The following is a 17,208-nucleotide window of genomic DNA, read 5'->3' on the forward strand; positions in this document are numbered from 1 at the left end:
TATGCCCCAAAAATATATAAAAAAACATTTTTTCCCTCAGTTTAGGCCAATACATATTCTTCTACATATTTTTGGTAAAAAAATCGCAATAAGCGATTATTGATTGGTTTGCGCAAAAGTTATAGCGTTTACAAAATAGGAGATAGTTTTATGGCATTTTTATTCATATTTTTTTTTTACTAGTAATGGCGGCGATCAGCGATTTTTATTGTGACTGCGACATTATGGCGGACACATCGGACATTTTTGACACATTTTTGGGACCATTGTCATTTATACAGCAATCACTGCTATACAAATGCACTGATTCCTGTGTAAATGACACTGGCAGTGAAGGGGTTAACCAGTGGGTGGCAGTGTAGGGGTTAAGTGTTCCTAGGGGTATGTTACTAACTGTGGGGGGGCTGGGCTTTAATTTAGTGAACAATGATCTCTGCTCCAATCACATGGAGCAGAGATCAGCGTCACTTGTTGCTAGGCAGAACGGGGAGATGCTGTTTACAACGGCATCTCTCCATTCAGCCGCCCCGTGAGACGATCGTGGGTATCCCCGCGGCGATCGAGTCCACGGGACCCGCGACCGGACTCACAGGGCTACCTGTAAGCCAATATGCCTGCCCATGCCATTCTGCCGACGTACATCAGCGTGTGCTGGTCGGGAACTGGTTAATATTTAAAAATATATATATGTATTTATATAAAAAAAAAAAATATTTAACAATATACAGCAGCTGTTCTTTTTAACCACTTTCAGACCGGACCAATTTGCTGGTCAAAGACCAGACCACTTTTTGCGATTCGGCACTGCGTCGCTTTAACTGACAATTGCGCGGTCATGCGACGTGGCTCCCAAACAAAATTAACGTCCCTTTTTTCCCACAAATAGAGCTTTCTTTTGGTGGTATTTGATCACCCCTGCGGTTTTTATTTTTTGCGCTATAAACAAAAATAGAGCGATAATTTTGAAAAAAACTGATTATTTTTTACTTTTTGTAATAATAAATATCCCCCAAAAATATATAAAAAAACATTTTTTTCCCTCAGTTTAGGCCGATACGTATTCTTCTACATATTTTTGGTAAAAAAAATCGCAATAAGCGATTATTGATTGGTTTGCGCAAAAGTTATAGCGTTTACAAAATAGGGATAGTTTTATAGCATTTTTATTAATAATTTTTTATTATTTTTTTTTTTACTAGTAATGGCGGCGATCTGCGATTTTTATTGTGACTGCGACATTGTGGGGGACCCATCGGACATTTTTGACACATTTTTGGGACCATTGTCATTTATACAGTAATCACTGCTATATAAATGCAGTGATTCCTGTGTAAATGACACTGGCAGTGAAAGGGTTAACCAGTGGGTGGCAGTGTAGGGGTTAAGTGTTCCTAGGGGTGTGTTACTAACTGTGGGGGGGTTGGGCTTTCATTTAGTGTACACTGATCTCTGCTCCAATCACATGGAGCAGAGATCAGCGTCACTAGTTGCTAGGCAGAATGGAAAAATGTTGTTTATACAGCATTTCCTCCATTCGGCCGCTCCGTGAGACGATCGCGGGGATGCCCGCGGCGATCGAGTCCGCGGGTCCCGCGACCGGACTCACGGGGGTCCCGACCAGCGCGGGAGCGCGCCGCCGGCGGCACGCTCCCGATGGCACGGCGGCAACGAATATTGGACGTACATGTACGCCAATATGCCTGCCCGTGCCATTCTGTCGACGTACATCGTCGTGCGCTGGTCGGGAAGTGGTTAAAGTGCTGCTTTATTCATTGACATACCTCAATAGACTAAGACAGGCCATAAATGATGCAATTTGTGATGGAAGGAAAGAAAATAGCTTTATTTTGCCATCTACTCAGTCAGTGTTGATAGGAGAATCTCTCCCACCTTACTTTCCCTGTCTCCCCTGCCGGCAGAACACAATGATCACTGCTAGCACCTAGAGTTTGGATCGCTCAGTACAAGCATCCTGCCTATAGATGGATCAAATCTTAGCTGGTACCTGCTGAACTGGCCGGGATTTGATCCATCTTTGGCCAGCTTTAGTATATCCAATATGGTCCAGGTAGTAGATAGTAACTATCTACAGGTAGCTTAAAGCGGCAGTAAACCACATAAAAAAAAAAAAAAAAATGGGCCTCTAGGCAGTTTAAGTCATAATGTGCTAGTAGGCATTGCATACCAGTAAACATCTGCTAAATGGTGCATGTTTAGGAGATATTTACTGTACCTATAGGTAAGTCTCATTATAGGCTTACCTATAGGTAAAAATCATACATGGGAGTTTACTCCCACTTTAAGTCTTCCAAAAGAAGCTGAATCCAATGCAATTTTATTTCAGGTAAGTGCAATACAGAGGCTGTAAGAAAACAAAAAGATTCCTAAAACTGGTCTCTGAGAAGAATTAACACTGACTGAGGGAACATGAAAGAAATAGGAAGGGTCTAGCAAGGACTGAACTAACTAGCGCTGAACAGGAAGGGAGGACAGCGAGAGATACCAAATCACATACATTGTGTAAGTTGTAGTGGCTCGAAATCACAGGTACAAGGGGGTGCTAATAACTATTGAGTCTTCCAAAGAAAAAAATTAGCTAGGAAGCTGTAACTGCCACACTATACTATATATTTCCCCAGGAAGTCAATGCACTTGCGACATCTGTCCTGCAGCTTCTTAAAGCGGAGTTCCACCCAACAATGGAACTTTGGTTGTCCAGATTCCTCCCCCTTCCGGTGTCACATTTGGCACCTTTCTGGGGGGAGGGGGGGAGCAGATACTTGTCTAATACAGGTATTTGCTCTCACTTCTGCCAAAAGATTGCCGCAGTATCCTCAACGATCAACACCATGTCCGGCCCCTCCTTTGTCCCCCCCACCCCCGCTGTCTTCTGGGAGAAACACAGGTCCCAGAAGACAGCAGGGACCACTCAGAATGCACAGCGCAACTTGCGTATTCAGAGTAGGGAACCAGGCTGTGAAGCCGCAAGGCTTCACTTCCTGATTCCCTTACTGAAGATGCCAGCGCCTTCACCCGGGAACCGAGGGACGGGTTGGCTTCGGGTAAGGACATTGCGGGTGCCTTGGACAGGTAAGTGTCCTTATTTTAAAAGCCAGCATCTGCAGTATTTGTAGCTGCTGGTTTTTAATATTTTTTTCAGGTGGAACTCCACTTTAAGTCCTTTAAATAAAATTCTTCCGACTTCTGGTGTACCCATTTATTTGCAGCATTAGTTGCCTTTGGAACACTCCCAAATTGTTGTCCTTAGGTGTTTAGAGCCAGGTTGGGTGAATAGGGTGGATAGGGCATCACTTGAATGCCTAAGGAGGTCAGTTTTGCCATTGTTTCACCTGCAATGTGTGGCGAGTAAGGATGAGCCAAACACCCCCCTGTTCGGTTCGCACCAGAACCTGCGAACAGACCTAAACTTCGTGTGAACTTTAGAACCCTATTAAAGTCTATGGGACTCGAACGTTCGCAACCTAAAGTGCTAATTTTAAAGGCTAATATGCAAGTTACTGTTCTAAAAAGTGTTTGGGGACCTGGGTCCTGCCCCAGGGGACAAAGTGTCATTTCACAAGGAAAAAAAGTATTTTAAAATCACTTTCAATTGTCGGCTCCCGTAATACAATGAGTGTTCTCTGTATTACAGAGCGGACAATTCATTCATTGATAAAAAAAAAAAAACATGGGGTTCCCCTAAATTCAATTACCAGGCCCTTCAGGTCTGGTATGGATATTAAGGGGAACCCCGTGTCAAGTTTAAAAAAAATCCATACCAGACCCTTTATCCGAGCACGCAACCTGGCAGGCCGCAGGAAAAGAGGGGGGGACGAGAGAGTGCTCCCCCCTCCTGAACCGTACCAGGCCACATGCCCTCAACATTAGGAGGATGCTTTGGGGGTCTGTGACCCCTCAAAGCACCATGTCCCCATGTTGATGGGGACAAGGGCCTCATCCCCACAACCCTGGCCGGTGGTTGTGGGGGTCTGCGGGTGGGGGACTTATCAGAATCTGGAAGCCCCCTTTAACAAGGGGACCCCCAGATCCCGCCCCCCCGTTTGAAATGGTAAGGGGGTACGAAAGTACCCCTACCATTTCACAAAAAAAGTGTAAAAAATGGTTAAATAAGACAAACACACTTTTGAAAAATTCCTTTATAAAAAAAAAGGATTCCAGCGGTGGTAATCCACTCTTGCTATCCAGCGATGGATGATCATCTGGGGTCCAGCGATGGCTGTTCTGATCCAGCGATGGGTGATTTTCAGTCCAGCGCTGTCCATGTATGCATCCGTCTTCTGTCTCCACTGCAGAGACACTGCGGGGATCCCAGCGCTGAAGTTTCTTATATTAGGAGGGCGGGGCCACCCGTCACCTGACCCGCCCCCTCTGACGCTGGTGAGGGAAGCCAGGAGTTCCCCAGTGACGTATGGGTGACCCCGCCCCCTCTGATGTAACGGAAACCTGCGTTACATCAGAGGGGGCGGGGTCACCCATACGTCACTGGGGAACCCCATGACTTCCCTTATCAGCATCAGAGGGGGCGGGGTCAGGTGACTTTTGTACCACCTTACCATTTCAAACGGGGGGGTGGGATCTGGGGGTCCCCTTGTTAAAGGGGGCTTCCAGATTCTGATAAGCCCCCCACCTTCAGACCCCCACAACCACCGGCCAGGGTTGTGGTGATGAGGCCCTTATCCCCATCAACATGGGGACATGGTGCTTTGAGGGGTCACAGACCCCCAAAGCATCCTCCCAATGTTGAGGGCATGTGGCCTGGTACGGTTCAGGAGGGGGGGCCGCTCTCTCATCCCCCCCCCCTTTTCCTGCAGCCTGACAGGTTGCGTGCTCGGATGAAGGGTCTGGTATGGATTTTTAGGGGGGTCCCCATGTCAATTTTATTTTAAATTTGACACGGGGTTCCCCTTAATATCCATACCAGACCCGATGGGCCTGGTAATTGAATTTAGGGAAACACCACGTTTTTTTTTTTTTATCAATGAATGAATTGTCCGCTCCGTAATACAGAGAACACTCATTGAGTGTTCTCTGTGTTACGGGAGCCGACAATTGAAAGTGATTTTAAAAGACTTTTTTTCCTTTGCGAAATGACACTTGTGCAGGGACAGTTCTAAGCACAGGAAACATGCGCCCGTTCACAGGCATACTATAGACACCCCCTAGGTACGAAATTTAAAGCAATATTACAATTTTATTGTTTCACTTTAATCATTATTAAAATCACTGCTCCTGAAAAAACGCCCGTTTTTAAAACTTTTTTTTGCATTGATCCATGTCCCCTGGGGCAGGACCCAGGTCCCCAAACACTTTTTAGGACAGTAACTTGCATATTAGCCTTTAAAATTAGCACTTTAGATTTCTCCCATAGACTTGTACAGGGTGTTTCGGCTTTTCGAATTTGCTAATTCCCTAAACAGGCGAACAGGCACTGTTCGACAGCTCATCCCTAGTGACGGGGCATTGTCATGCAACAGGGTGACACCTTTGGAGAGCCATAACTTCATCAATAAAGCACAGTAATATGTTGCATTGATGGCTGAACGCTTTTGGAGGTAGTTCACCAGCAGAACTCCCTTCTTATCCCCAAAAAAACAGTTGCCCTTTGCTTCTGCACTGAACTTAGCACATGGAACTTTTTTGACCTAGGGGAACCACTGTGCCTCCATTCCTTAGACTGTTCCTTTGTCTCGGGATCATAACAATAGACCCACGTCTCATCATCATTTACCAGTTTGTCCAGGAAATCTGACTCTTTTCTTGAAAAATGTTCCAAAACAGCCACTGATTTCTCCACACGTTTCCTCTTTTGTTCGTTGTTGTGAAAAGCTTTGGGATCCACTTTTCCGCAAGCTTTCTCAATTATCAAGGATGCTGGAGGCATGGATTCCATGGATGCCATAGGCTCTAATAGGCTTCAAAATATGGTGGGCCTGGGGTGCAGAGCACTGCGAACCGTGCCCACCCACTTGTGTTACAATAGCAAATGACTAATCGCTATTGAAACACTGATCCTCCTCCCGGTCAATCAGGAAGTGGGTCTTGAGCCTGAAAGGACAGGTGATCCTATTGCACACCTAGGAGGGGGGAGGAGATGCACGGCAGAAGCCGTCACAATGGAGGAGAGGACATAAGAGCTGCTATCCACTGACTGCCATCCGCCACCTGCCACCTAGATGGGTTACGTGCCGGATTGACAGCGAGAAAATGTGCGGGCGGGTGGGGGGGGGGGGGGAGTTGGGATGAGGTGCAGCTGGCCTGGTGGGTGGGTTAGTTGTTTGTCGCACCACCCAAAAAAAAAACACCAGCTGCCACTACATTTCATCATGGATCTGCTTTGCACCTTTTCCTTGAAGAAACAGGAACTTAATTATGGCCCTATGCTCTTCCACATTGAATTTTTGTGGAGGTGCTGCTATGTTCATTGTGGACCTGAAAAAGAAAGATACAAAAGAAAGATACGTTAAAATCATGGGTAGTTGATTTTTGCACCATTGCATATAGACAAATGGGCCAGTACATCCTACAGCTTTCTAGCTCAATTTTTTGGGGTAAGGCTTAATACTTGTCAGCACCCCTCGTATACATCAACATAAATCATAACAAATTAGATGCAGTTCAATGCATTACCAAACACATTGTAGTTGGGACTGAACACCAGCAGTATGAGCAAAAATCTTGATGTCATTGATCTTTCAGAAGCGGAAAAGGACATTTAATTGTTTTCAGCTGTGAAAAACTATTCCAGGAGAGGTCTGCTAAACAGCAATTAATTGTTCTGCTAACCATGATTTCTAAACTACCTTAACATGTTCATCTATTGCCCTTCATTTCACTTGGCCTATAATAAGCATCCTACCAATAGACTTCCATAGCTTTTTTTAAAGTACGCTGTAATAAGAATAAGAATAATAAAAGGAAAACAGGAGAATAAGAAGGACAAGATGTACAACAATCAGGGTCAGTGCAGGCAGAGCACAAAGGTGCTCGTTTTGCATTATACTTATAATAGGATCTTACATTAAATAAAAATCATATTCTACCTGTGCATTTCTACACCTAGGTGGACCCTACTATTTATTATGACTCTTGCATCAGTGACTCATGTTCTTGTGTTTCTGGCGGAGATTGTGAATGCTTCTGTACTGCGGTTGCAGCGTATGCTCAGGCCTGTAGTGAGAATGGAGTGTGCATAAGATGGAGAACGCCAACTATATGTCGTAAGTATCACCATATAGTTCTGTGTATTAAATTTATTGATAGGTGTGGATGAAGGCTGATCTCACCTATTCATTCAAAAAGTGGTATAAAAGGTCATTCAAAGACATCCCAAATCAGCAACATGTTATGTGCAGAACATAGTTAAAGTGGTGGGCCACCCTAAAAAAAAAAAAAAGAACATTAATATTCTTTAAAAAATGTAAAAAAAAATTGAAAAAAATTTCTTCTTCCTGCTCGCCGGTGATCTTCGGTCTTCTCTCCTCTTCCGCGTAATGGTGCGCGCTGTGTTCTGGTAACTGTGTGTTCCAGAACACAGCCTGTCCCATTCACAAAGCGCAGCGCGATTCGTGCATGAGCAGTAGGAAACGGGCAGTAAAGCCGAAAGGCTCCACTGCCTGTTTCCCTTAGTGAGGATGGCGGCGCTGGGACCCGAGAGCCGAAGAACATGTCGGCCTCGATGGCTGACATCGCAGGCGCCCTGGAAAGGTAAGTCTCCTTATTAAAAGTCAGCAGCTACTTTTTTTTTAGCTGCTGACTTTTAAAAGTTTCCATAGTGCTTCTGAAAATAATACATAACCCATAATTTTTCATTGCTCTTGTATCTTATTTCATATTTATGGTAAAGAGCCATGGGTACATATTAGGTTTCAGCATTGGGTACATGATGCTGGACTTCATTCAACCCAGAAGAGAAGCATTGCAGCAAAGTCTATGGAGAGCAGCATCATGGAGTAGGTGACTATGGGTCCACTCACACTTGTAAATGCCCCCTGTGTGGGACCAGATGTGAGAACATCAACAGGGATTCCTCAAATTATCTGCATGTAGGCAGCCCCATTGAAAGCACTAGGAGGTTGCCAGCTCTCACAGCTATTCATGCCAATCACATCTCTCAAGTAGCAATCACATATCAGTGATCATTCCTGAACCCAGGCAGTCTGCATGTGATCACTGCATGAGTGATTACTTGCGGGTAGGTGCTATTAGCTACGAGAGCCAGTAGCCTCCCATTGCATTTAATGGGGCTGCCTACTTGCAGCTAATTATGGGCAGCCCAACAGAGGTCCTCATATGATCGCACACAAGGTACATTCGCAAGTGTGAATGCAACCTATAGCAGCTGAAGCTGTTTTTTTTTATTTTTGGGAACTAACGTTTTTTTGCCCAAAAAAATAAAACCTGAAATCACTTCCAGTTGCGGATTGCCCTGTTCCAGGCCAGATCTGAAACGTTGCTCAGTATTATCCAGAGATAACTTGCAGATTGTTGTAGTTTACAAAATATCATTCAAATTGTAATAGTTATAACCCTTTATTATTGTTCAATGTGCTTCTATGAGAAAAATTGTGTTACCATAGGGTACCTATAGGTGGAGTCAGTTGCTTAATTTCTGCACACCATTGTGCCTATGAAAAATTATTCTACTGGGTTGATTTAGTAAAGAAGAAGCCCATGTTCATTTTGAAAATTGAATTTTCACTTTGCAAGGAAATTATTCCTTAGCTTAGTGAATGTAGTGAAAACTCGCTTTGCAAAGAATACCCAATAACGTGCAAGGAAAAAGAAAAAAGTATTTTTGCTCGCACTTAATTGGATGGTGAAAGTCAGCAGAGTTTCACGTAAAGTGGGGTGCCCCCTAAAAAAAAAAATAAAAGTCAGCAGCTACAAATACTGCAGCTGCTGACTTTTAATAATCGGACACTTACCTGTCCCAGGGTCCAGAGAAGGGGGGGAATGGAGCCCCCCCCTCGTTCCCCGCTCCACTCGCGGCGCCGTCATTCTTACTGTGGGCATCCGGCTGTGGCTTCACAGCCAGGCACCCACTGCGCATGCGGCGCAGGGCTCAGTGATACGCCGCACAGTCATCTAGGACACGTGACAGGTCCCAGATGACTGTGCGGCGCGAGGGGAAGTGATGTCACCAGCCCGGACAATGAAGAAGGCAGACTAAGAGGGAACCCTAGCAACAGGCATTTAGAGGTGAGTAGTTTTTTTTTCCAATTATTATTATTTTATTTTTTTTAAGATTTTTTAACTATTTTTTATTTTTTGGTGGCAACACCACTTTAATTCACTTAGCAAAAGGAAAAGTCCCTTGCAAAGTGAAAATTCACTTCGCTAAGTAAATAGACTATTTGCTATTAGTAAATCAACATAAGACAAGTATTTGGCGCAAGTCAAAGATATTAGGTTCCCACTAGGGAGAAAAAGAAGGAGTCTGTGAGATTACATGTAGCAGTGAGTGCAGGGGATGCACTACTTTGTCAAGTCCAGGAATAGATAACAATAAAAATAAAAATAAAAATAGAACGTTCTTTAGTTCATAAATAGAGGAAGGGGGGGGGGGATGAATCCACATGCAGGGCTGCCACCTAAAAGAGCTGAAACTTGGGCTCTTGGAATGCTGTAGATAAAGGAGAAAAAAGAGAGAGAGGGGCGCCTCTGGGTGTAGATGTTTCAAAAAGTATTTATTTTCAATATAAAAGCATAAGATTTTGCACTCACATTTAGTAGGCAAAAAATAGGCATTAAACACAGAGGGTCGTCTGGTATATCTGATTATGGGACATCAGCCAGTAATCCGGTCCACATCTGTCATCTTTAGTGTTCCTGTTCCTTTCACATGGGGTCCACTACAGGTGTTTTTGCCGGCTTATGGTGGACACAAGATGTGCGGTCTTTGGAACGAGGCTTGGGAGGCAGAGATGACCAGGGCGCGGAGCTGTGACGTCCGAGGGTATGCAACGCATTTCTTGAGCGTGCGGGTCGGGGTTGTCGTACGACCGCGCTCTTTCATCAGGCAGAATCAGGGGATCAGGCTGATTCTCTCTTTTTTCTCCTTTAGCTATTAGTAAATCAAACCCAAAGTGTTGCAGCTTTCGTGCATATTTAAAGTGTATATAAACTCCAACAAAAACTTCTCCTATTTTCTCATTTTTGGTCATTTCATATAACATTAAAGATTTTTTTTCTATCTGTTCATGTTCAAGTGCATAAATATCTGTTGATAATTTTAGAATGTATCTGATGTCCTATGTCCTGTGCACACTTCCTGTGTTAACTCGAGAAGGGTAATTAGCCCTATTTTGCATTAAACAACAATTAGTATATGTTGCAGAGATTAGGAGAGTGGGAGGGATTTAGTAGTTTAGCAAAAGACAACTAGATAGGGATGACATCAGTCCAAAAAAATGTTTGTGTTGAATTTAGAAGGGAGGTATCACCATAGGGTGGATGCAAGACAGAAAAACAGGAGCCAACTCTAGATGGACTTTTTAGGCCCCACAATATACACAAGCAATGACAAACAAAGTCAAATTTAAAATTTGTAGCATTATATGCCAGAGAAGCTACCACATATGCACAGTAGTGGCTGGTGCTCAAATATTTTGCCACCACTGTGCCATCAAACGCATCCGCTGTGCCATCATATGCATTCATTGTGCCCAAACGCAGCCACTCTGCCATCAAACGCATCCACTGTGCCATCATACACATCCATTGTGCCCAAACGCAGCCACTGTGCCATCAATTGCAGCCACTGTGCCATCAAAAGCATCCACTGTGCCCAACCACATCCACTGTGCCATCAAACGCATCCACTGTGCCCATACGCATCCACTGTGCCCAAAAGCATCCACTGTGCCATCAAACGCAGCCACTGTGCCCAAACGCAGCCACTGTGCCATCAAATGCAACCACTGTGCCATCAAACGCATCCACTGTGCCATCAAACGCATTCACTGTGCCCAAACGCAGCCACTGTGCCATCAAACGCATCCACTGTGCCCAAACGCAGCCACTGTGTCGTCAAACCTAGCCACTGTGCCATCAAACGCATCCACTGTGCCATCAAATGCAGCCACTGTGCCCAAACGCAGACATTGTGCCCAAACGCAGACATTGTGCCATCAAATGCAGCCACTGTGCCCAAACGCATCTACTGTGCCCAAACGCAGCCACTGTGCCATCAAACGCAGCCACTGTGCCCAAATGCATCCACTGTGCCCAAACGCAGCCACTGTGCCCAAACGCATCCACTGTGTCATCAAACGCATCCACTGTGCCATCAAATGCATCAAATGTGCTATTAAACCTTGCCACTGTGCCCAAAACCAGCCACTGTGCCCACATGCAGCCATGGTGCCCAAACGCAGCCACTGTGCCATCGAACACAGCCATTGTGTCATCAAATGCTGCCAGGTGTCCACTGGTGACCAGGTCAGGGACTGTGTACTGTGTACTGTGACATCTTGTGTATACAGTGGGGGAGGGGGTCTCTTAGCATGCAGTCAGAATCCTCCCATGTCTCCGTGTAGCACACACACAGGCAGACATGTACAACTCCCCCCCCCCCCCCCCCCCCCCCCCTCCTCAGGACTTGTTCACGGTCCCCTCACAGCCAAGTATGAGTCTTCCAGCACAGACACACATTCCAAGCAGGGAGGTTGGGGGGGGGGGGGGTCTCAAAAGTGAGAAAGTAAGACAGTAACACAGACACAGTGCACTTGTTCCCCAATCCCTTACTCTCACAGTCTTATCTGCCCTCTATGTAGAGGGCAGAGGCTGGCCATTACACACACACTTACTGTGATCCATGCTGGCTGTTCCATACACTCACTGTGATTGTGAGTGACATCCACTGCTGCTGGCTGCTCTAGGGGAATTCAGTCCCATGTTGTGAAGAGTCACTGATCCCCAGGGAGGTGAATAAGCTCTAGTCCGGTTCTGCAAGATACCAGCAATGGACCCCCTTACTGTCTACAGCATACTAGCGCAGTGAGCTGGGAAACCGCAAGTGGTGACTCAAAAAGCACTGCCCACCATCCTCCATCCCTGCCAATAGGAAAAATGCACTAGAGGATGGAGAAAAATCACTGTAGAGTGGGGAGTGTTTAGGGCGCATCGGGTGCGCCCTGCACACGCCCTGCACATGGGCAAATCAGCTTCCCAGCCTGCAATCTCTGCTGATTGCAGGCTGGGAAGCTTCCCATAGACCGCCGCATGTCTGGTGCTTGGTCACTCTTAAAGTGACATTTTTTATTTTATTTTTATTTTTTTATTAACAGCTTGGGGGGGGGGCGCTCAGGCGCCCCCTGTGGACGGGCCGCTACTGCATATGCATCAGCACAACCACCCTTAGACCAAACTGGAGCTCAAGTCTCTACATGTTTTGCGCTTACGCGCTTCTTCAGGAGCTTCAAGTAGGTACTGTAGAAAATAATCACATGGCCCGGGTAGTCCTGCAGTACTAATAAGACGTAGGCCAGGGAATATGGCATTCACAGCAGTGGTCAGCAATAAGATGAGAAATGGGTGGCAGCGGCGAAAATGGGGAAGGCGGGGGGAAATATTGTGTATTAGGAGAGAGTATATAGGTATCATACGGGGACAACAGGAATCCCCATGTACTTATAAAATGACCTCCACCCCAACAAATCTCACTAAACCTGCCACTCACTCCGGCACACAATGGAAGGCAGTAGGGATGAGCTGGAGTGTTTGCTCGTTTGCCGAATTTAGAACATTATGAGGCATTCGCGGGAAATTCGCGCACCTGCGGAATGCCCCATAATGCACTGCAAGATCTTGCAGTGCATTGATGGCTGCTGATTGTCCAAAGCATGCAACTTACCTGCATACTTTGGCCCTCTGCTGTGAGAGCCATGATTGGCCAAAGGCAGGGTGCCTTTGGCCAATCATGGCTCAGGGGGCAAGTCCATGCGGCTGTACATAGTGTAATGAATGAGAACAGCAAAATTACATTTCTAAAGGAAAAAATGTAATTTAACATTTCTCATGGCTGTAACGTATTGCCAGATAAAAAACGTCTGTTCTCTTGACAGTAAAAAACGCTCATATAGAGCATTTTTTGTACAAAGTTTAGACGATTTTAGGAGAGGTTTGCTTCTTTCCGTTAGTAAGCTCCAATCAGAAACACAAACCAGAAGGTTTTTTTTTTCTGCCTCTAAACGTTGAGCTCAAAATATACCTGTAATAATCCTAATGTGCCTGGACACATAGGATAACATTGAGCTGGTTCTACAGGTAGAACACAAAACTCCTGTAGAAGCAATGTTTTTTAAGCCAATGTGCACGGAGCCTAAGAATTAAAATCATGCTGAGTATTTCTTTTTTGCTTATTTATGGTTATATGCTTACAGTTTAAAATAATAAACCTTACCTGTACTTGTAATCCCTAGCTATGTTCTGTGATTACTACAATGATGCTGGAGAATGTGCATGGCACTACAAACCTTGTGGGGACAAGTGTATGAAGACCTGCAGGAACCCCAAAGGAGAGTGTCTTTATGAACTGTCAGGTCTTGAAGGTAAGTCAGTAAAATCAGTTCAAGGAACACATGTTAAATTTTTTCATTCTTTAGAAAACATGTTTCAGAAATTCTGAACCACATGGGCAGCAACACATAGAACAAAGTCTTCTTTCCTACAGCCCCCATCAAGGGTAGTACTGCTGCGTACAATCTGGAGCAAAATGAAGGAACAAGCTTTTAAAACTAATCAACATAAAGGGGTTATAAAGGTTTTTTTTAAATAACAAACATGTCATACCTCCTCTGTGCAAGGATTTTTGCACAGAGTGGCCCGATCCTCCTCCTCTGGGGTCCCCCAGCAGTGCTCCTGGCTCCTCCCCGCATCGAGTGCCCCCTCGGAGACCCGTATTCCAAGGGACACCTGTGAAGGTACTCTCCTGAGTCCTGCTGCTGTGTCCATTAACACAGACAGCAGGACTTAGCCCTGCCCCCTGTCTCCCGTGTCACTGGATTTGATTGACAGCAGTGGGAGCCAATGGCTGCAGTTGCTAGCAATCTATCCAATGAGGACCCGAGACAGCAGCTGGAGCTGCTGGGTTTGTTCCCGTCACTGGAAAGATCAGGGTCAGGTAAGTAAAAGGGGGACTCTGGGGTGCTGCTGCACTACAAAAGGTTGTTCACCTTAATGCACCTTTAATCTCAGTCACTTTACATTTACATAGCTCCCAACTGTCCCTGATTTTGAGCGTCTGTCCCTGTTTTGGAACAAAGTCCATCTGTCCCTCTTTCCTCCTCATTTGTCCCTCATTTTGGTATGATCTATATCTGGGGTCAGCAACCAGTAGATCGCATCCAGGTGGCTGGTAGATCGCGGTCTTCTAACCCGCCATTCCAGAGCATCAAACAGAGTGCAGTGCAGAGGGAATACTTGTAAAGTTGGAGCTGTAGTAGGAAGCAATAAGCCGATGCCTCCTTTCTAGTGCCGGCTTCTGTCCCATACGGAGTGCTACCAACTTCACTCCACCTCTTATTCCCCTTTCACACTGTGCCGCCACCGGCATCAGAGGTAAAGCAGCGATACTATTTTTAGTTCCGCTTTACCGACATCTTAGCGACGCTATTCGGCTGCTAGTGGGGCGGTTTTAGCCAAAAAGGAGTTAAATCCGCCTGCAAAATGCCGCTGCACCTGTCTGGGCTTGCTAACTCGCCATTCCAGAGCATCAAACAGAGTGCAATGCAGAGGGAATACTTGTAAAGTTGGAGCTGTAGTAGGAAGCAAGAGCTGTATAAGCCGATGCCTCCTCTGTAGTACCGACTTCTATCCCATATGGAGTCATACCAACTGCACTCCACCTCTTAGACCCCTTTCACATTGTGCCGCCACCAGCATCAGCAGTAAAGCGGCAATATTTTTAGCGCCGCTTTACTGTAATTTTAGAGGCACTATTCGGCTGCTAGCGGGCTGGTTTTAGCCAAAAAAGGGGGTGGGGAGGAGTTCACCACTCCTTCACCACTCCAAAGAAGCTGCTGGCAGGACTTTTTCTGATGCCCTGCCAGCGCACCGCTCCATGTGAAAGCCCTCGGGCTTTCACACTGGAGTGAATGGAGCAGCTGTTTTAGGGTGGTTTGCAGGCATTATTTTTAACGCTATAGTGCCTGCAAAATGCCCCAGTGTGAAAGGGGTCATATCCTGACTCCAGAGTGGTGTCAGTAGCAGGAAAGAAGAGATGTTCAGGTCAGTATGAAGCAATACACTGGGCATAATAGTATAGGGCTGCTTTCACACTGATGTGCTGCAGTTTATTCACAGCTTTCCTGGGGGTTTGTTGTGCTTAGTTATATATTTCTATTATATACTGCAGGTTTGGTGCACTTTCTGAATGCAGGAGTTCTGAGGCGCTTTTCAGAAAGTGCACCACATCCACAGGATATAATAGAAGTCTATGGTAAAGCTCAGTTAACCCTAGAAAGTTGAAGATGCACTGTGCTGTACCCGCCGTGCAGGTAAACTGCAGCACATCAGTGTGAAAGCAGCCTTATAGGGGGCTCAGAACAGTATGGTTTCATTTACATTTTCAGCTTGGAGTGGAAAAACCCCATAGCTAAGACATGTTTTTATTATCCCCCCCCCAACTGCACCTCCTTTATATGCAATGCCCAGTGGTGTACACATCTCACAGCCACAGCATGAGTTATACCCCCTTTCATGGTTGGTGGGTGTAGCAGCTGCCAAACATGACCCATTCAAGTGAATGAGACTCTGCAAGTGCCCTGCGACCTTGTGCAGTACAGCAAGCAAGGGGTTAAAGCAGGCAGTGTTGTGTTTCTTTATCACCGTCTGCTTTAACCCCTTGGACCCTGCTTTTTTTTTGCTATAAAATTACTTAGAACCCTTATTAAAAAATAAGACACCAGTAAAGTTAGCCCAATTTTTTTTATATTGTGAAAGATAATGTTACGCCAAGTAAATTGATACCCAACATGTCACACTTCAATACTGCTCCCGCTCGTGGAATTGCAATAAACTTTTACCCTTAAAAATCTCCATAGTTGACGTTTAAAAAATTCTACAGGTTGCATGTTTTGAGTTACAGAGGAGGTCTAGGGCTAAAATTATTGCTCTTGCTCTACCGATCGCAGCAATACCTTACAGTGTGGTTTGAACACCGTTTTCATATGTGGGTGCTACTCACGTATGCGTTCGCTTCTGCACGTGAGCTTGGCAAGACAGGCGCGTTTAAAACATTATTTTTTCTTATTTATTTTAACTTTTATTTTTTATTTTTACACTATTCTTTAAAAAAAAAAAAACATAGAAAAAAAGCATGACAGGACCTCTTAAATATGATATCGGGGATCAAAAAGACCTCAGATCTCATATTTACACTAAAATGCAATAAAAAATAAATAAATCATCATTTAAAATAAAAATAAAAAAATGGGCCTTTAATAGTTGTAATAAAAAAGAACTTGTGGGTTTAACATATTTTTTTCTGTATAGTTTTCCTTTAAAGGGTCGTGGCATGGCTGTGTCCTATGTCTACATACTTTTGCTAATAGGTGTCCTTCATTCCCATCTCAGAAGGTTGGGAGGTATGCATTTACAGACATGATTTCCACTTTTTGGGCTTCCCTTTGCATCTTATAGGTTTTATACATCGGATGGCTTTCCAGAAAAAAATAAAAATTAAACATTTGCAGCATATGGTAACTGTGTGATTTTGAAATTGTTCCATCGTATAAAATGTAACATATGGTATGTATTTTCCTTTTGTTCTAAATGCTCTGTAGGCTGTTATCCCAGCTGCCCTGCATCTTCACCATATTTAGATGAAGATAATATGAAGTGTGTGTCTCAATGTGGCTGTAATGATGAAAATGGTAACTTTTATAACTATGGAGAAAAAGTTCCAACTACAGAAAACTGTCATTCATGGTAAGATCTGAAAATTGGAATTGTGTGTTGGTGTAATTCAGCATGCAAGGTGTCCATGGTTAGTAGATGATTGACAAACACAAACGCACTTTTTTATATCAGTTCAACACAGGACCGACTGGAGTCTATAATGAACTCTCAACAGAATCAAATGAAAGAGGTGCAATAGCAGTGATGGCGAACCTTGGAACCCTAGATGTTTTGGAACTACATTTCCTTTAAAACGCAAATACATTGCAGAGTGCATGAGCATCATAG

The 17,208-nt window shown here is 44.8% G+C and overlaps 1 protein-coding gene across 3 annotated transcripts in view; it reads left to right on the forward strand.

The window, feature by feature from the left end:
- Positions 1-17,208, forward strand: part of LOC143935931 (mucin-5AC-like) — a 251,510-nt gene that overhangs the window by 157,997 nt on the left and 76,305 nt on the right. For all 3 annotated transcript variants that reach the window (XM_077460154.1, XM_077460146.1, XM_077460163.1), the window contains 3 exons: positions 7,082-7,238; positions 13,443-13,571; positions 16,806-16,950. In XM_077460154.1, coding sequence (XP_077316280.1) covers positions 7,082-7,238; positions 13,443-13,571; positions 16,806-16,950 — 431 coding nt within the window. The remainder of the gene's footprint in view (positions 1-7,081; positions 7,239-13,442; positions 13,572-16,805; positions 16,951-17,208) is intronic.

This window comes from Lithobates pipiens, unplaced genomic scaffold (assembly GCF_037356315.1).
Source record: "Lithobates pipiens isolate NorthernLeopardFrog02 unplaced genomic scaffold, aLitPip1_a1.2 Scaffold_10, whole genome shotgun sequence".
Lineage (NCBI taxonomy): Eukaryota > Metazoa > Chordata > Amphibia > Anura > Ranidae > Lithobates > Lithobates pipiens.